At 45.1% G+C, this 20,730-nt stretch overlaps 2 protein-coding genes across 2 annotated transcripts; both read right to left on the bottom strand.

Annotated features, from left to right (window-relative positions):
* Window positions 1-1,453: 1,453 nt before the first annotated feature.
* LOC139370039 (oocyte zinc finger protein XlCOF6-like) lies at window positions 1,454-11,936 on the bottom strand. The gene is made up of 5 exons (XM_071109340.1): window positions 11,590-11,936; window positions 11,170-11,329; window positions 7,049-7,303; window positions 2,745-2,945; window positions 1,454-2,202 (listed from the first exon to the last, which is right to left on the bottom strand). The coding sequence occupies exons 1-5, from the start codon at window positions 11,596-11,598 to the stop codon at window positions 1,556-1,558; spliced, it is 1,272 nt and encodes a 423-aa protein (XP_070965441.1). The 5' UTR covers window positions 11,599-11,936; the 3' UTR covers window positions 1,454-1,555.
* Window positions 11,937-15,210: 3,274 nt separating this feature from the next.
* On the bottom strand, window positions 15,211-18,765 carry LOC139370036 (oocyte zinc finger protein XlCOF6-like). The gene is made up of 4 exons (XM_071109333.1): window positions 18,527-18,765; window positions 17,855-18,086; window positions 16,242-17,081; window positions 15,211-15,948 (listed from the first exon to the last, which is right to left on the bottom strand). Exons 1-4 carry the CDS (start codon window positions 18,533-18,535, stop codon window positions 15,500-15,502), a joined length of 1,530 nt encoding a protein of 509 aa, XP_070965434.1. The 5' UTR covers window positions 18,536-18,765; the 3' UTR covers window positions 15,211-15,499.
* Between the last annotated feature and the right edge of the window lie 1,965 nt (window positions 18,766-20,730).

Below are 20,730 nucleotides of genomic sequence, written 5' to 3'. Positions count from 1 at the left end.
GAGCTCCTCCTCACCACTCTGTTATTATAACATGTAGGTGGAGCTCCTCCTCATCACTCTGTTATTATAACATGTAGGTGGAGCTCCTCCTCACCACTCTGTTATTATAACATGTAGGTGGAGCTCCTCCTCACCACTCTGTTATTATAACATGTAGGTGGAGCTCCTCCTCATCACTCTGTTATTATAACATGTAGGTGGAGCTCCTCCTCACCACTCTGTTATTATAACATGTAGGTGGAGCTCCTCCTCACCACTCTGTTATTATAACATGTAGGTGGAGCTCCTCCTCACCACTCTGTTGTTATTATAACATGTAGGTGGAGCTCCTCCTCACCACTCTGTTATTATAACATGTAGGTGGAGCTCTTCCTCACCACTCTGTTATTATAACATGTAGGTGGAGCTCCTCCTCACCACTCTGTTATTACTACATGTAGACCCTACTTTACGGACTTTAATGTTCCCATGGGGAAATGTTGTTCCAGTGTCATGTACACATTTAAAGTGGTGTTTAAATACCAAAACAAATTGACAACTTTCATAACAGTTACATACCAATAAAACTTGGCAGGTAAAAACTCAGTATCAGCACATACAAGCTTGAACCCCCCAAAAAACATACAAATCTGCACGGATGGAGGCTGATGGATGGGAGCTGATGGATGGGAGCTGATTGATGGGAGCTGACTGATGGGGGCTGATGGATGGGAGCTGACGGATGGGAGCTGATGGATGGGAGCTGACTGATGGGAGCTGACTGATGGGGGCTGATGGATGGGGGCTGATGGATGGGGGCTGATGGATGGGGGCTGATTGATGGGAGCTGAGGGATAGGAGCTGATTGATGGGAGCTGACTGATGGGAGCTGATTGATGGGAGCTGATGGATGGGAGCTGACGGATGGGAGCTGACGGATGGAGGCTGACGGATGGGAGCTGACGGATGGGAGCTGACGGATGGGGGCTGACGGATGGGGGCTGACGGATGGGAGCTGACGGATGGGAGCTGACGGATGGGGGCTGACGGATGGGGGCTGACGGATGGGAGCTGACGGATGGGAGCTGACGGATGGAAGGTGGTCTGAGAGTTGAGACAGAACAGATGGTATTGAGAGCGGAGGACGCATTCGTGGTCTCGGAGGGAGCCAGTCAGATCCGCAGCAACGCACCTCACTGTGTGGACCACCTCTCTCTGTGGACCACCTATCTCCGTGGACCACCTCTCTCTGTGGACCACCTCTCTCCGTGGACCACCTCTCTCTGTGGACCACCTCTCTCCGTGGACCACCTCTCTCTTGATTTCCACGGGCCATATATTTTTCAACTCTGCTGTGATGTCTTAGACAAAATGAAGTCACTGCGTAAGTTAATTTAACCAGCACTGTTTCCCCTATGGCAGTTTCTTGGGTCTTCAGTCTTTCAGACATCCACAGATGCTTAATATTGTATTGTTTTATGTCCGTTTATGAGAAATGCATAATCAAGATTTAACATAACTATTTTGTTGGTGATCAGGAGAGACGTGACACAAGTTCATTTGTCCTGTCCCATTGTCATTTTGGCAGCTGCTTCGGTCTGCCTAGCTGCCGTTTAGGTCCTATGGGCTTGCCAGCGTGTCTCTTGTTGTGTGAATAAAGGTTTGCTCTACAGCTGAAACGCTTCCCACATTCAGTGCACAGGTACGGTTTCTCTCCCGTGTGAACTCTCTGGTGGATTTTGAAAGTTCCTTCTCGACTGTATGTCTTCCCGCAGATGGAGCAAAGGTACGGTTTCTCTCCAGTGTGTGTCAGTACGTGACTTTTTAAGTATGCTTTTTTCACGAAACTATTTCCACACACAAGGCAACTGTAGGGTCTCTCTCCAGTGTGTGTTCGCTGGTGAATTTTAATGTAGCTTTCATTGACGAAACATTTCCCACAGTCAGGGCAGGAGTACGGCTTCTCTCCAACATGCTGTAACTGGTGGTCTTGGATTTGCCCTTTCTCAGTGAATTCCGCCCCGCAAAGGGAGCATTGGTAAGACGGCTTCTTACTGGTGTGAGTTTTCATGTGTTTTTTTAGTGCTGGTAGAGTTTGGCACATCTCCCCACATTCTATGCAATTCTGAAATGTCTTAGCTGTGTGGTTCTTCTGGTGTTGTTCAGGTTCTCCTGATGTAGAGGGACTGTCCTCTCCTGCCGACCACAATCTGGGGTTCAGCCCTGCGTGGAAGACATGGTGTGAAGTCGGTCAAACCAGCATGTACTTCGTGAAGAAGTAAGAAAGTCCAATGGAAATGCAGTCAAACACTTACTAGGACATAAATGTTTATCTTTTCAGAACTACTCAACATTATTTAAAAAAAAATCAGATAAAACTGTTTTAAAGTGTAAATTTCAAGTGTAATGTCTGAATTATATTTTTTTTGCATAATAAACTCAAGCTGACAAACGTTTCCATAGTTACTGCTATGCATAGTTATTACTGGGGCAGATGACAAACGTTTCCATAGTTACTGCTATGCATAGTTATTACTGGGGCAGATGACAAACGTTTCCATAGTTACTGCTATGCATAGTTATTACAGGGACAGATGACAAACGTTTCCATAGTTACTGCTATGCATAGTTATTACAGGGACAGATGACAAACGTTTCCATAGTTACTGCTATGCATAGTTATTACAGGGACAGATGACAAACGTTTCCATAGTTACTGCTATGCATAGTTATTACAGGGACAGTCATTTAAGGTTTCTCCTCACCTCTGTGTGTTTTCATGTGTGTTTTCAGATTTCCTTTCTGCGTGAATCCTCTGCCGCACACAGAGCAGCCGTGAGGTTTCTCTCCCGTGTGTGTTCTCATGTGCCTCTTCAGCTTCATTGCTTCCGACAGCTGTTTTCCACACACGACACAGTCGTGAGACTTCTTAGCTTTGGGATTCGTCCGGTGTTGTCCAGGTATTCCTGATGCAGGAAACAAAGACAGTGGCCGTGTCCGAATACCCATACTAGTCTACTACGTACTTCAAACGGCACACTCATTTCCACGTTTGTTCTAGTAGAATTCACACGTTTTTTCCTGACTCACGTGTCTGATCACAGCTGATAATCAATAGTGAAGACATACTATAACACTTTAAATATATATATATTTCTGCATACTATTTAGTACGCCAGCATGGGTCGGTTTACTAGTAAAAAGGCCAACATGTTTAAAAAAAAAAGTGAGTTATCAATGGTCACATTCCAGGCTGACTGCATTGCAGACGCATGCCAGACCTCACGGCGCATGGATAGGTGTTTAACATAAACATTATCATCAAACCACGTCATAGGATACGGCAATCTGATGCCCGACTGTACAGTCGATGACATGGCACGCAACCATTGGTTGATGGTTGAGGTCTGCACAACGCATCACCGGGGGCAAACTACCTGCCCTCCAGGACACCTACACCACCCGATGTCACAGGAAGGCCATAAAGATCATCAAGGACAACAACCACCCGAGCCACTGCCTGTTCACCCCGCTATCATCCAGAAGGCGAGGTCAAAGCTGGGACCGAGAGACTGAAAAACAGCTTCTATCTCAAGGCCATCAGACTGTTAAACAGCCACCACTAACATTGAGTGGCTGCTGCCAACACACTGACTCAACTCCAGCCACTTGAATAATGGGAATTGATGGGAAATGATGTAAAATATATCACTAGCCACTTTAAACAATGCTACCTAATATAATGTTTACATACCCTACATTATTCATCTCATATGTATACGTATATACTGTACTCTATATCATCGACTGTATCTTTATGTAATGCATGTATCACTAGCCACTTTAACTATGCCACTTTGTTTACATACTCATCTCATTTGTACATACTGTACTCGATACCATCTACTGCATCTTGCCTATGCTGCTCTGTACCATCACTCATTCATATATCCTTATGTACATATTCTTTATCCCCTTATACACACAAGTGTAAGGTAGTAGTTTTGGAATTGTTAGTTAGATTACTTGTTGGTTATTACTGCATTGTCGGAACTAGAAGCACAAGCATTTCGCTACACTCGCATTAACATCTGCTAACCATGTGTATTTGACAAATAAAATTTGATTTGATTTGATTTTTGATGCAATGCACAGCTCAACTTTAGTAATGTTGCATGTAAAACTCAACTACAGTACCAGTCAAAAGTTTGGACACACCTACTCATTCAAGGGTTTAGAACACCTACTCATTCAAGGGTTTAGAACACCTCCTCATTCAAGGGTTTAGAACACCTCCTCATTCAAGGGTTTAGAACACCTACTCATTCAAGGGTTTAGAACACCTCCTCATTCAAGGGTTTAGAACACCTACTCATTCAAGGGTTTAGAACACCTCCTCATTCAAGGGTTTAGAACACCTACTCATTCAAGGGTTTAGAACACCTACTCATTCAAGGGTTTAGAACACCTACTCATTCCAGGGTTTAGAACACCTCCTCATTCAAGGGTTTAGAACACCTACTCATTCAAGGGTTTAGAACACCTACTCATTCAAGGGTTTAGAACACCTCCTCATTCAAGGGTTTAGAACACCTACTCATTCAAGGGTTTAGAACACCTACTCATTCAAGGGTTTAGAACACCTACTCATTCAAGGGTTTTTCTTTATTTTACTATTTTCTACATTGTAGAATAATAATGAAGACATCAACACTATGAAATAACACATATGGAATCATGTAGTAACCAAAAAAGTGTAACAAAAAAAAAAAAAAAAAAAATCGTAATATATTTTATATTTGAGATTCTTCAAAGTAGCCTCCCTTTGCCTTGACAGTTTCTACAAGTGCAGTCGTAAAAAAAACATCCAGCGCTATGATGAAACTGGCTCTCATGAGGACCTCCACGGGAAAGGAAGACCCAGAGTTACCTCTGCTGCAGAGGATACGTTCATTAGAGTTACCTCTGCTGCAGAGGATACGTTCATTAGAGTTACGTGCACCTCAGATTGCAGCCCAAATAAATGCTTCACAGAGTTCAAGTAACAGACGCATCTCAACATCAACTGTTCAGAGGAGATGGATCCGGCTTTCATGATCGAATTGCTGCAAAGAAACCACTACTAAAGGACACCAATAATAAGAAGATGATCTCAACCCAATTGAGATGGTTTGGGATGAGTTGGACCACAGAGTGAAGGAAAAGCAGGCAACAAGTATTCAGCATATGTCGGGATAAGCATTCCAGGTGAAGCTGGTTGAGAGAATGTCAAGAGTGTGCAAAACTGTCATCAAGTCAACTTTTAAGAATCTAAAGAATATAAGAATATAAAACATTTTTATTTTTTTTTTAATTTTACCCCTTTTTCTCCCCAATTTCGTAGTATCCAATTGTTGTAGTAGCTACTATCTTGTCTCATCGCTACAACTCCCGTACGGGCTCGGGAGAGACGAAGGTTGAAAGTCATGCGTCCTCCGATACACAACCAACCAAGCCGCTGCTTCTTTAACACAGCGCACATCCAACCCGGAAGCCAGCCGCACCAATGCGCCGGAGGAAACACCGTGCACCTGGCCACCTTGGTTAGCGTACACTGCGCCCAGCCCGCCACAGGAGTCGCTGGTGCGCGATGAGACAAGGACACCCCTACCGACCAAGCCCTCCCTAACCCGGGCGACGCTAGGCCAATTGTGCGTCGCCCCACGGACCTCCCGGTCGCGGCCGGTTACGACAGAGCCTGGGCGCGAACCCAGGGCTCTGATGGCACAGCTGGCCCTTAACCACTGCGCCACCCGGGAGGCCCTATAAAACATATTTTGATTTCACTTTTTTGGTTACTACATGATTCCATATGTGTTATTTCATAGTTTTGATGTCTTTACTATTATTGTACAATGTAGAAAATAGTATGAGTAGGTGTTCTAAACCCTTGAATGAGTAGGTGTTCTAAACCCTTGAATGAGTAGGTGTTCTAAACCCTTGAATGAGGAGGTGTTCTAAACCCTTGAATGAGTAGGTGTTCTAAACCCTTGAATGAGGAGGTGTTCTAAACCCTTGAATGAGTAGGTGTTCTAAACCCTTGAATGAGGAGGTGTTCTAAACCCTTGAATGAGGAGGTGTTCTAAACCCTTGAATGAGGAGGTGTTCTAAACCCTTGAATGAGTAGGTGTTCTAAACCCTTGAATGAGTAGGTGTTCTAAACCCTTGAATGAGTAGGTGTTCTAAACCCTTGAATGAGTAGGTGTTCTAAACCCTTGAATGAGTAGGTGTTCTAAACCCTTGAATGAGGAGGTGTTCTAAACCCTTGAATGAGTAGGTGTTCTAAACCCTTGAATGAGGAGGTGTTCTAAACCCTTGAATGAGTAGGTGTTCTAAACCCTTGAATGAGGAGGTGTTCTAAACCCTTGAATGAGTAGGTGTTCTAAACCCTTGAATGAGTAGGTGTTCTAAACCCTTGAATGAGTAGGTGTTCTAAACCCTTGAATGAGGAGGTGTTCTAAACCCTTGAATGAGGAGGTGTTCTAAACCCTTGAATGAGGAGGTGTTCTAAACCCTTGAATGAGTAGGTGTTCTAAACCCTTGAATGAGGAGGTGTTCTAAACCCTTGAATGAGGAGGTGTTCTAAACCCTTGAATGAGGAGGTGTTCTAAACCCTTGAATGAGTAGGTGTTCTAAACCCTTGAATGAGTAGGTGTTCTAAACCCTGGAATGAGGAGGTGTTCTAAACCCTTGAATGAGGAGGTGTTCTAAACCCTTGAATGAGGAGGTGTTCTAAACCCTTGAATGAGGAGGTGTTCTAAACCCTTGAATGAGTAGGTGTTCTAAACCCTTGAATGAGTAGGTGTTCTAAACCCTTGAATGAGTAGGTGTGTCCAAACTTTTGACTGGTACAGTAGTTGAGTTTTACATGCAACATTACTAAAGTTGAGCTGTGGTAAACTTAGTGTGATAAACCATATTTTCAGTCACTCAAATCACTTAGGCTACACTCTAGCTGTCATGGTTTCCTTCATAGCTGCTCACACACAAGAATCTCATTATTTTAAAAAGGATCTCTGTGGCTTTTCACCTGTGTCAACTTTCTGATGGTGTGTTTTGAGTAACTCTTTCTGGTAGAACAGCTCTCCACAGACAGACTTGTAGAAGCCTCTCTCCATGCGTGTCCTCTGGTGTAACAGGAGGTCGTAGGCGTCAGGGAACTCCTGTCCACAGCCAAAGCAGTGGTGAGACGTCGTGGCTGTGTCGTGGTTCTCCTGGTGTTGCTCAGGTTCTCCTGATGTAGAGGTAGTCTCCTCACTGCCGTGGCTGGAGGCAGGACTCATTCCTGTGGGGGGGAAAATAATATGGATTTACTAATAGAGCAAATAGGTCAATAGCTATGGTAGTATTGGTTGAGTCGATCCCAAATGACTCCCTATTCCCTTTAGAGTGCACTACAAAAGTAGTGCACTATGTAGGGAATAGGGTGCCATTGGGGATGTATCACAGGGTAAAGTAGTGCACTATGTCGGGAATAGGGGGCCATTTGGAGGAAGAACTCATTCCTGTGGGGGGAAATAATATGGATTTACTAATAGAGCATATTTGGCATAACTGCCAAAATAAAGGAAACACTTGAGTCAATTAGGATTCTGGCTGCTGTTAGACCTATAGGTAACTACCAAAATAAAGTTGAATAAACACTTGAGTAAATTAGTATTGTGGCTACTCCGTTATGTTGTGGGGAGCATTTTCCTGGCACGGGTTAGGTCCAATCAACCCCTTAGAGGACAAGATAAACACCAATAAATACACCACCATTCTGACTGATCACTGTCAACCTTTGGCAAATCATTTCTATCCAGATGGGGGTGGTCTCTTCCAGGATGACAATGCCCCCATCCACAGGGCACGAGTGGTCACTGAATAGTTTGATGAGCATGAAAACGATGTAAACCATATGCCATGGCCGTCTCAGTCACCAGATCTCAACCCAGTTGAACTATGGGAGATTCTGGAGCAGGGCCAGAGCCAGTGTTTTCCCACCACCATCAACAAAACAAAATATGATGTAATTTATTGTAGAATAATGGTGTCATATCCCTGCAAGAGTTCCAGACCCTTGTTGAATTCATGCCAAGGCACATTGAAGCTGTTCTGTCTCATGGTGGCCCACCTCCAAGAGAGTTCCAGACCCTTGTTGAATTCATGCCAAGGCACATTGAAGCTGTTCTGTCTCATGGTGGCCCACCCCCAAGAGAGTTGCAGAACCTTGTAGAATTCATGCCAAGGCACATTGAAGCTGTTCTGTCTCATGGTGGCCCACCTCCAAGAGAGTTCCAGAACCTTGTAGAATTCATGCCAAGGCACATTGAAGCTGTTCTGTCTCATGGTGGCCCACCTCCAAGAGAGTTCCAGAACCTTGTAGAATTCATGCCAAGGCACATTGAAGCTGTTCTGTCTCATGGTGGCCCACCTCCAAGAGAGTTCCAGAACCTTGTAGAATTCATTCCAAGGCACATTGAAGCTGTTCTGTCTCATGGTGGCCCACCTCCAAGAGAGTTCCAGAACCTTGTAGAATTCATGCCAAGGCACATTGAAGCTGTTCTGTCTCATGGTGGCCCACCTCCAAGAGAGTTCCAGAACCTTGTAGAATTCATGCCAAGGCACATTGAAGCTGTTCTGTCTCATGGTGGCCCACCTCCAAGAGAGTTGCAGACCCTTGTAGAATTCATGCCAAGGCACATTAAAGATGTTCTGGCTTGTGGCCCAACGGCCAATTAAAACACTTTATGTTGGTGCTTCCTCTTTTTTAGCAGTTACCTTGTAGGTCCATTACTATGGAAACGGAAAGGAAAGGGAGAGGGGGAGACCTAGTCAGTTGTACAACTGAATGCCTTCAACTGAAATGGCTCTTCTGCATTTAACCCAACCCCTATGGTGGTATAGTATAGTGTCCCAAATGGCACCCTTTTCCCTATGGGGGCTCTGGTCAAAAGTAGTGCACTATGTAGGGGATAGGGTGCCATTTAGGACCAACATTTGTGTTCTTTAATAGCATCATATCCCAGCCCCTTACCGAGTTGAGGAGGATCCCAAGTAGCTGCTTCTTCACGTTTAATAAATCTACCAACTTCCTCTCCTTCCTCCTCCTCCTCCTCCTCAGTGTGACCACGCTCTCTCTTCACAGCGGATGTTTGCTGGTGTGCAGTCATGGTATGTCCCCCACATGGAACCCTGTTCCTTATATAGTGAGTCCTCTGGTGTAGCATGAGGTCATAGGCACCAGGGAACTCCTGTCCACAGGCACAGCAGCAGTGGTGAGACGACGTGGCTGTCTGATGAGTCTCCCGGTGAGATGGCGTGGCTGTCTGATGAGTCTCCCGGTGAGACGACGTGGCTGTCTGATGATTCTCCCGGTGAGATGGCGTGGCTGTCTGATGAGTCTCCCGGTGAGACGACGTGGCTGTCTGATGAGTCTCCCGGTGAGATGGCGTGGCTGTCTGATGAGTCTCCCGGTGAGACGACGTGGCTGTCTGATGAGTCTCCCGGTGAGATGGCGTGGCTGTCTGATGAGTCTCCCGGTGAGATGGCGTGGCTGTCTGATGAGTCTCCCGGTGAGACGGCGTGGCTGTCTGATGAGTCTCCCGGTGAGACGGCGTGGCTGTCTGATGAGTCTCCCGGTGAGACGGCGTGGCTGTCTGATGAGTCTCCCGGTGAGACGGCGTGGCTGTCTGATGAGTCTCCCGGTGAGACGGCGTGGCTGTCTGATGAGTCTCCCGGTGAGACGGCGTGGCTGTCTGATGAGTCTCCCGGTGAGACGGCGTGGCTGTCTGATGAGTCTCCCGGTGAGACGATTTATCTGTCTGATGAGTCTCCCGGTGAGATGGCGTGGCTGTCTGATGAGTCTCCCGGTGAGACGGCGTGGCTGTCTGATGAGTCTCCCGGTGAGACGGCGTGGCTGTCTGATGAGTCTCCCGGTGAGACGGCGTGGCTGTCTGATGATTCTCCTGGTGTTGCTCAGGTTCTCCTGATGTAGAGGTAGTCTCCTCACTGCCGTGGCTGGAGGCAGGACTCATTCCTGTGGGGGGGAAAATAATATGGATTTACTAATAGAGCAAATAGGTCAATAGCTATGGTAGTATTGGTTGAGTCGATCCCAAATGACTCCCTATTCCCTTTAGAGTGCACTACTTTTGACCAGAACCCTATGGGCCCTAGTCAAAAGTAGTGCACTATGTAGGGAATAGGTTGCCATTGGGGATGTATCACAGGGTAAAGTAGTGCACTATGTCGGGAATAGGGTGCCATTTGGGGCCTATCCTTTAACCACTACTTACCAAGCTGAAGAGAATCCAAATGACCTAATTCTCCTTCAGAATGTATCAATCCACCTACTTCCTCCTCCCTTTTCTCTTCTTCCTTCTCTTCCTCCTCAGTGTCATTACTCTCTCTACAGTGTGGGCAGTCACATCTTCCTGCTGAGTCAAGCCCATGCCACAGACAGGGCAGGAGTAAGGTTTCTCTCCTGTGTGCACTACCTGGTGTAGCTTCAAGTTCTTCCTGGATGCAGAACATCGGTAAGGTTTCACCCTCTTGGTGGATCTGTTGGTGTCCGCGTGGTTTATACGAGGTAGGGAACTCCTTTCCACACTCTCTGCAGCCGTGTGTATCTTCTTGGATGTGTGTTTGGACTGGTCCTATTGTTTAGGTTCTCCTGAGGTAGAACCTCCTCACTGTCAGAGTGACGGCGGCAACTCTCTCCTGTGGCGATATAGGGGAAGAGTCCGGTCCGTCTAGCGCCAATGGGAACCACATTAGAGGCCCAGTTCCAAACAGACCCTCTCAACACTCGTTGAGATCTGATTGGTCTAAGCAGTATGGGGATGATTCCACCTGACCTCTCAGAGGACAAGGTGGATCTTTTTCTCAAGTGGGATCTTATTGGACTATCAGCATGAACGAATGAAGCCAATCTCGGTCTGCTCACTGGTTGCTGCTACAGCTGACCCTTTAATGCTCTTGACGATACAAAAGCAGTTTCCACAAAGATGATATGCGTTGCAAATGGCACTCTGTTCCCTATATACGGCATCAACGTATTGCACTAAAGGGTTGTCATTTGGGACGTAAAACCTTGGGTCTTTGTCTGATTATTCTCTCTTGTGTCCAGCTACATGGGACAACGATTGAAAGGCATTGCACGCTCACCAGTATTACTCTGACCACAAGGTGCATGATCGTCACCTTCTGGCTCCTCTTTGAATACAATGTTAAATCTATGGACCATCTCGGGACCCTGGAGTCTGCTGCTCTGGTCACCATGGTTACAGCCAGGACTCCGCCATTTTGACTGTTGGCGTTCATCAAACTATTAAAAAGGTGAGGAGAGCACATCACAAAATGTATCAATAATGTAAATTAAGCTTTGTTTACAGTCCTAACAACTAGCCTAGTTAGGGTTGATAACGTATTATTTTTTTTAGATAACTAGCTAGCTGACCGTCCTGACAACTTATCGACTTATTCAACTCTTGACAAGTGAAGTTGCATAGCTAAATGCGTTAGTTAGCTAATATAGCTAGCTAGTTAACGTTAGCAAACTAATAAGTTAAGAGGTTGTCTTCTCACCTCATGCATTATGAATGGGATTCATATATCTCAAAGAATATGTTGTTGTGCCAGAGTTATTCCAGTCTCTTGCTGTGCTGTGAGGGAGAAATGTTATCTAACGATAGCGCGCTGCTACAACTGGCTAGTATTGTAGCTCCTAAACTGGCAGAGGCGGAAATCCTGCGTTTCATAGTTCCATACTTTAACTAGTCCAGCCAGTGAATAATAATTAACGTTACCATAACCCTATCATAAGTTATATCTAGTGATATTAGCTGTATGGAACTAGCTACAATGCTTTGAAGTGCGATAAATAAACTGGTTAGTTAACGTCAGCTAGCTGCATTACTACTTCCGTGTTTGGTCTTCTTGGTGCGCTTTAGTAAATCAAATCCAATTGTATTGGTGGCGTGCACATCTTTTGCAGCCGTTATCGCAGGTGCAGTGACATGATTATGTTTCTAGTTCGTGCAGTAATACCAAACAATACAAAATCCCCCCCAAAATAAAAAATGTGGAAATTAAGAAATATGAGAACGAGCAATGGTCCAAGTCAGGAATGTCAATATGTGGAGGTGTGTATAGACAGTATATTAATATACAAGGTGTGTATAGCAGTAGTAATATAGCATTAGCATTGGCTAAAATACAGTATATACATATGAAGTGTGTAAAACAGTAGGTAAATATGATTAAAGTGACCAGTGGTAGGAAGCAGTCTGTAAGGTGCAGTGTAGAGTACCAGGCAGGGTACTGGGCAGAGGCCGGCTAATGGTGACTAATTAACAATCTGATGACCTGGAAATAGAAGCTGTTTTTTTTAGCCTCTTGGATGCACCTGTACTGTCATCATCTGGGCTGGATGGGAAAGACAATGTTCAAAGCCTGTTACAATATATCAGTATACTAAGTAGCCTACTGACACAGTTTCTTAAATCACATGTTTTATAGATAATAAACACGTAAGATGTTTATCCCCACAATGCTCTTGTATTCATTCCATCAGGACATGCATATGATCAGTGAGTAACATGTCACTAGTGGTCTGTAAGTCACTGTGGATTTCTTGGCACAATAAGTAACATCAATGAGGTGAAATAATAATAATACAGACAATTAAAATGGATGACAAGAAAATAATGGGTTGTTTGAAGTAATTCTTTATGACCAAACAGAAGCTTTGTGCAGATGTGCCCTTAGTTTTGTTCTTATAAAATATATCAGGAACGAAACACGTAACAGACGAACAGGTGGTGGGAAATATAACATGTCTGAAGAAATTCGGATTCGCTATCCTTGTGCACTCGCGCACTCCCCCTCGTGTATTTAAAGGAATGGATTGGTGGAAAAGGAATATGGTGGAAACTCCCTCGAGCCATGCTTGCACCAATCCAATGGCTTTAAATGCACGAGGGGTCGTGACCACGTGCACACTTCTGAAAGAGGGCAGAGATAGTAGTGCTGCCATTGTCAAATCAAATCAAATGTTATTTGTCACATGCGCCGAATACAACAGGTATAGTAGACCTTAGAGTGAAACGCGTACTTACAAACGCGTACTCTGTACCATCACTCATCCATATATCTTTATGTACATATTCTTTATCCCCTTACACTGTGTATAAGACAGTAGTTTTGGAATTGTTAGTTAGATTACTCGTTGGTTATTACTGCATTGTCGGAACTAGAAGCACAAGCATTTCGCTACACTCGCATTAACATCTGCTAACCATGTGTATGTGACAAATAAAATTTGATTTGATTTGATTTACAAGCCCTTAATTAACCAACAATTCAGTTTTAAGAAAAAATACACACACACAAAAAAATGTAACAAATAATTAAAGAGCAGCAGTAAAATAACAATAGCGAGGCTATATACAGGGGCGTACCGGTACAGTTGTTTCTTTGATGCGAAGTGTTCCATGATGTAACGTTACTAATGTTGAGCTGTGCTAAACTATGTGTGATAAACCAGACTTTCAGTCACTCATAACCACTTACACCTGGGTTGGGTTCAATTTGAGTTTAAGTCAATCCTTTCAGGATGTAAACTGACATTCCAATTCAATAATTGAAAGAAAAAGCATCTATTTTCAATGACTTCTCAATAAGTTGAAAAATAAAAGATGAATAAAAAAATTAAATTAAGTTTTTCCATTTTACATTCAAATCACTTCCTGAATTCACTGCCTTCAATTCAAATGACCCTAAACCTGACTTACAGTCTAGCAGTCATGGTTTCCGTCACAGGTTCTTACACCCAGAATAACGTGCAGAATCTCACCTAATCTAATTGAATAGGATCTCTGTGAGTTACACCCAGAATCTCACCTAATCTAATTGAATAGGATCTCAGTGAGTTACACCCAGAATAACATGTAGAATCTCACCTAATCTAATTGAATAGGATCTCTGTGAGTTACACCCAGAATAACTTGTAGAATCTCACCTAATCTAATTGAATAGGATCTCTGTGAGTTACACCCAGAATAACATGCAGAATCTCACCTAATCTAATTAAATAGGATCTCTGTGAGTTACACCCAGAATAACATGTAGAATCTCACCTAATCTAATTGAATAGGATCTCTGTGAGTTACACCCAGAATAACATGTAGAATCTCACCTAATCTAATTGAATGGGATCTCTGTGAGTTACACCCAGAATAACATGCAGAATCTCACCTAATCTAATTAAATAGGATCTCTGTGAGTTACACCCAGAATAACATGTAGAATCTCACCTAATCTAATTGAATAGGATCTCTGTGAGTTACACATAGAATAACATGTAGAATCTCACCTAATGTGAATAATGTATCTGCACTGTATATGTGTTAGCTCGCTAGCCAGGCAGTTTTACAGGAATGATTACATCAATTGTTTAAATTAACTAGACAACTTGTAAATGCAACAAGTACTAATATTGTATGATATAATAGCAGTCACAGCTTTCCAATAAAAAAAAAATGGAGACATTTATGGTCTGTTTGCAAATATTTTAGAGACAATTTATACAGAACATTTGTATAAAACCTGTATAACAGGTATTTATAATTATAACCAATCATTTTAGGTTGAATGTAATTTATGACACCATTTCTGATACATCACATGCCTTACTTGTATTTTCCTGCATCAGTAAAAGCAGGAAATGCATCACCTACTGCCTTTCATACCAATTAAGACTGGTTTTGTATTTCTCCCTGACCAAGATGGCTGCCATTTTGGCTCCACTATGGAACTTTGAGGGTTTATGGCGTAGCCCCTCTTGTAATTTAATAGGATATCTATGGCTCCAACCAGTTAGCTACTTAGCTGACGTTAGCTAACCTCCTGCATTGTGAATGAACTCGAAATTATCTCGAGAAGGACGCTGTGCCTGCATTAATCCACCGTTGCTGGCTTTGCTACGAAGAACAAAAATGTTGTTCTTTCCTTGTTGCGTTCAGCTCAAAGAAAGGTTACGCTAGCTAGTTGCAAGCTAACGTTAGTCAGTGAAGTGAGAACGTAAACAACCGCGTATCCAACGTCAGCTTAGCTAGCTACATGACTATTTCCTTGTGTCCTTCAGGTCCTCTCCTGCCTGGACATTACTGCCACCATCTGAGCTGGAGGGAAAGACAACAGGAACCATAACCAGAATGCTACTTTATTAATCATGCCATGGTTATTCTCAGTGAGGAACATTTCACAAGTGGGCTACAAGTCACGGTTGATTTCTTAGCACCATCACAGCATTGATGAAAAATCGACCCCCCCCCCCCCCCCCCCCCCCCCCATTTTGTTGATCATAATATGTTGATTGATGAGATGAGTGAGAGTTAGCATGATTATCTAACTGATCAGAGATGGCGACAACACAGACACAGCTTCAGCGAGAAGAAGAACTCTACCTACTAAGAGACAAAGTTGCAGCTAATTGTCATAGTACTGGCAGTCCTGCATCACTCTCCATCTTTGGCACTTTCTTGGACATTTGAGCCCTGGTTAACTGCTTTGGCCTGCTTAACTGGCGGGTCGGTCCGATGGGCTTGGCGTCATGTGTCCTCTGGTGCTGCCGGAGCCCTTGTTTACGAACGAAGCTCTTGCCGCATTCAATGCACTCGTGAGGTTTCTCTCCTGTGTGTGTTCTGAGGTGGACTTTGAGGTCAAATTCTCTGGGGTAAGTCTTGCCACACACAGGGCAGGCGAGGCACTTTTCTCCCGTGTGAGATCTCATGTGTTTGTGTAGTTCTGGGAGGTTAGAGTGTTCCTCGCCGCACACGAGGCAGCCGTGAGATGTGACGTCCGCGTGGTTATCCTGGTGTTGTTCAGCTTCTCCCGATGTACAGGGACTCCCCTCACCAGTGGACCAGGAGCTGGGATAATCTCCTGTGGGAAAGAAACAGGGTGAGCTATTTCAGATACCCTATTTCCTAGTTGTTTTAATGTCATTTAAATGCCCTATTTGTTTTAATGCCATTTCATTTTTTCTTTTCACTCTGTAGCCCACACACTATTTGTAGCTTGCAAACCAGGGTCCTACCACTTCCATTAAAGTTTACATGCAACGTGCTATGTGAAGCTAATGCAACGTGCTAATGTGAAGCTGTTAGGAGTGTAGGCTGTCATCATCAATCATGATTAATCAATAATAAATCAATGACAGCATAACGTGTTCTCACCCGTGTGCACTTTCTGATGCGTTTTTAAATTCCCTTTCTGCGTGAAACTCATCCCACACACAGAGCACTGGTAAGGCCTCTCTCCTGTGTGTGTTCTCATGTGTCTGTCCAGGTAATATGTTTGAGGGAACTCCTTCCCACAGTCTGGGCATCTGTGAGTCGCCTTAGCTCTCCTCTGTCGGTGTTCAAGTGCTCTTGATACAGAGGAACTCAACTCCCCGTCGGAACAGTGAAGCCGCTGATGAATCTTCAGATAGCCTTTCTGAGTGAAACTCTTTCCACAGACTGAGCAAGGGTGTTTCTCTCCGGCGTGCGACTTCTCGTGTGTTGTCAAGTTCCCTTTTTGAGTAAAACTCTTCTCACACAGAGAGCAAGAGAAAGGCTTCTCTCCTGTGTGGGATCGCTGGTGTACTTTCAGTAATGCTTTATGAGTAAAGGTCTTCTTACACACACAGCAGGTGTAAGGCTTGTCTCCAGTGTTTGTCTTCAAGTGAACCTCCAGAACATTCTTGGAAGAGAACTCTTGTCCACAACAGCAGCCAATCTTGTCATCCGGGTCAGTTTTAATCTGTTCAGAATGTTTCTTCTGGTGGTGGCATCTCAAACTACATTGATGAGTGAAGCCCTTCCCACACTCAGAGCAGGTATAAGGCTTCTCTCCTGTGTGGGTTCTCATGTGTATTTGTAGTGCCGATAATGTCTGGCAGTGTTTCCCACAATCTGGGCATGGGTGGGTCTTTTTCTGCCTCGTTCTGCGTTTCATCTGGTGTTGTTCAGGTTCTCCTGATACTGTTATAGAGGGACTCTCCCCGGCTGCAGAGTGATGGCTGGGACTCTCTCCTGTGGGGATGAGACAGGACAGATATAGTCAGTGAGACTGAGTCAGACTCAGGTTCTCCTGATGTAGAGGGTCTCTCCCCGGCTGCAGAGTGATGGCTGGGACTCTCTCCTGTAGGGATGAGACAGGACAGATAGTCAGTGAGACTCAGTCAGACTCAGGTTCTCCTGATGTTGAGGGTCTCTCCCTGGCTGCAGAGTGATGGCTGGGACTCTCTCCTGTAGGGATGAGACAGGACAGATATAGTCAGTGAGACTGAGTCAGACTCAGGTTCTCCTGATGTTGAGGGCATCTCCTCGCCTGCAGAGTGATGGCTGGGACTCTCTCCTGTAGGGATGAGACAGGACAGATAGTCAGTGAGACTGAGTCAGACTCAGGTTCTCCTGATGTTGAGGGCATCTCCTCGCCTGCAGAGTGATGGCTGGGACTCTCTCCTGTAGGGATGAGACAGGACAGATAGTCAGTGAGACTGAGTCAGACTCAGGTTCTCCTGATGTTGAGGGCATCTCCTCGCCTGCAGAGTGATGGCTGGGACTGAGTCTAAGTTTATTGTACCTACTGGGTTTCTCCATTGTTTTACACCACCTCCCGTGCTATTCCCATTCTCATATTTATGGCAACACACAAGACTGAGTCCCAAATCATGCCACGCTATTCCCTATATAGTGCACCACTTCTGATTAGAGCCCGATGGACCATAGAGAGCAGTGTAGTAGATAGGGATTAGTATTCCCTTTGGGACCCATCCCAAGTTAGCCTGGCTCCAGCTACCCACCTGTATTATCTAGTTCCCAGTCTTCTTCTTCTTTGACTACGATATTAAATGTTGGTGTTTCACTGTTGGTGTCCAGACTCACAGTAACCCTCTCCTGACCCTGCGGTGTGTCTTTCTGATCACCATGGTTACTGTCCTCCTGGTCACCATGGTTCCGGTCAGGACCCGGGGACACCGTGGGTTGGGTTTTGGTGGAGCAAGATGGAGACGGGCTGGACGGGTCTTCAGAGTTCTATATGATGAAGAGTTACAGCGCAGTTTTCACAACAAGCTACCTTATGAAAGATGGACTAAGCAATATGACACCATCCTCAACAGCAAGGCAATGTCTCTGCTTGTTATAGAAATTACCATTTCTCAGTAAAGAAACCGTTCAAACTAAAAATACTTGGTTTAAAAACGATCAATCAATGCAAACCAAATTACAGCAGCTAATTTATTGTATTTTCATTCACCTAGCTAGCTAGCACTGGCCAGTTAGCTAACGTTAGATACCTACTAGAAAACAAAGTCGCATCATCAAGCAACACAAACGTAGCTAGCTAGTACTGCTGTTACTAGCATGCGTTGAGCAACTCGACTTGCAAGCTAGCCGCACCATTTGGTATAGCAACAAACGAGCAGTTTGCAGAGCAGAAAAGTGATGTGGCTAGCACATGTTCAGATTACTACCTCTTCCATTGTAAATCAATCCCTGAGCTAGCTAGCTAACTGATAAATTAAGATATAAATCTAGTTTAGTTTTAACTTATGATGACTGCCAATGCTGTAGGTCGTAACCTCGCGTATCGTTGGATGTAGGATGGGAAATACCAACACCTGAGAATATTTAATCGAAAGTTACTGTATTCTTTTTTACAAATAGCAATGCTAACGTTACAATGTTGTACATTTAAATAAACTGTCAAACTCTCGTTGGCTTCCTACTTCCGGGTTAGCGCCGACATGCGCTCTGGAAGTTAAAGGCAATAGATTTAGGATTTCTTGCAGTGGTGCAGTGTGAATACTTTGAAGTACTACATAAGTAGTTTTTGGGGGTATCTGTACTTTAAATTTTTGACCACCTTTTACTCCAAATCATGGACTTTTTACTCCACACATTTTCCCTGACACCCAAAAGTACTCATTACATTTTGAATGCTTAGCAGGACAGGAAAATGGTTCAAGACACGCATGTATCAAGATAACATCCCTGGTCATTCCTGCCTCTGGTCTGGCAGACTCACTAAACACAAATATATTGTAAAATATGTCTGAGTGTTGGAGTGAAACTCTTGAGGAAATGAGGGACACAAATGATGTTATGATGTAGGATGCTTGTTCCTGGCATGGTTTTGGGAAACGCTGCCTTAGAGCACGTGTCAAACTCATTTCGCTGAGGGCCGAGTGTCTGCAGGTTTTCGTTCCACCCTTGTACTTGATTGACGAATAAAGGTCACTCATTAGTAAGGATCTCTGTCTTAATTGAAAGGAAAAAAAGAAATACCTGCAAACACTTGTCCCTCCTTACAGCCATTTTGAGTGATCATCTTAAACCAGGGCTCTCCAACCCTGTTCCTGGGGAGCTACCGTCCTGTAGGTTTAAACCAGGGCTCTCCAACCCTGTTCCTGGGGAGCTACCGTCCTGTAGGTTTACACCAGGGCTCTCCAACCCTGTTCCTGGGGAGCTACCGTCCTGTAGGTTGAAACCAGGGCTCTCCAACCCTGTTCCTGGGGAGCTACCGTCCTGTAGGTTTAAACCAGGGCTCTCCAACCCTGTTCCTGGGGAGCTACCGTCCTGTAGGTTGAAACCAGGGCTCTCCAACCCTGTTCCTGGGGAGCTACCGTCCTGTAGGTTGAAACCAGGGCTCTCCAACCCTGTTCCTGGGGAGCTACCATCCTGTAGGTTTAAACCAGGGCTCTCCAACCCTGTTCCTGGGGAGCTACCGTCCTGTAGGTTGAAACCAGGGCTCTCCAACCCTGTTCCTGGGGAGCTACCATCCTGTAGGTTTAAACCAGGACTCTCCAACCCTGTTCCTGGGGAGCTACCATCCTGTAGGTTTAAACCAGGGCTCTCCAACCCTGTTCCTGGGGAGCTACCATCCTGTAGGTTTAAACCAGGGCTCTCCAACCCTGTTCCTGGGGAGCTACCATCCTGTAGGTTGAAACCAGGGCTCTCCAACCCTGTTCCTGGGGAGCTACCGTCCTGTAGGTTGAAACCAGGGCTCTCCAACCCTGTTCCTGGGGAGCTACCGTCCTGTAGGTTGAAACCAGGGCTCTCCAACCCTGTTCCTGGGGAGCTACCGTCCTGTAGGTTGAAACCAGGGCTCTCCAACCCTGTTCCTGGGGAGCTACCGTCCTGTAGGTTTACACCAGGGCTCTCCAACCCTGTTCCTGGGGAGCTACCGTCCTGTAGGTTGAAACCAGGGCTCTCCAACCCTGTTCCTGGGGAGCTACCATCCTGTAGGTTGAAACCAGGGCTCTCCAACCCTGTTCCTGGGGAGCTACCGTCCTGTAGGTTTACACCAGGGCTCTCCAACCCTGTTCCTGGGGAGCTACCGTCCTGTTGGTTTAAACCAGGCCTCTTCAACCCTGTTCCTGGGGAGCTACCGTCCTGTAGGTTGAAACCAGGGCTCTCCAACCCTGTTCCTGGGGAGCTACCGTCCTGTTGGTTTAAACCAGGGCTCTCCAACCCTGTTCCTGGGGAGCTACCACCCTGTAGGTTTAAACCAGGGCTCTCCAACACTGTTCCGTCCTGTATGTTTAAACCAGGCCTCTCCAACACTGTTCCGTCCTGTAGGTTTAAACCAGGCCTCTCCAACACTGTTCCGTCCTGTGGGTTTAAACCAGGCCTCTCCAACACTGTTCCGTCCTGTATGTTTAAACCAGGCCTCTCC

Source organism: Oncorhynchus clarkii, chromosome 17 (genome assembly GCF_045791955.1).
Source record: "Oncorhynchus clarkii lewisi isolate Uvic-CL-2024 chromosome 17, UVic_Ocla_1.0, whole genome shotgun sequence".
In the NCBI taxonomy this organism is placed as follows: Eukaryota; Metazoa; Chordata; class Actinopteri; order Salmoniformes; family Salmonidae; genus Oncorhynchus; species Oncorhynchus clarkii.
Note: the sequence above shows the minus strand (reverse complement) of the source record. Positions and strands in the feature narration are given on the sequence as shown.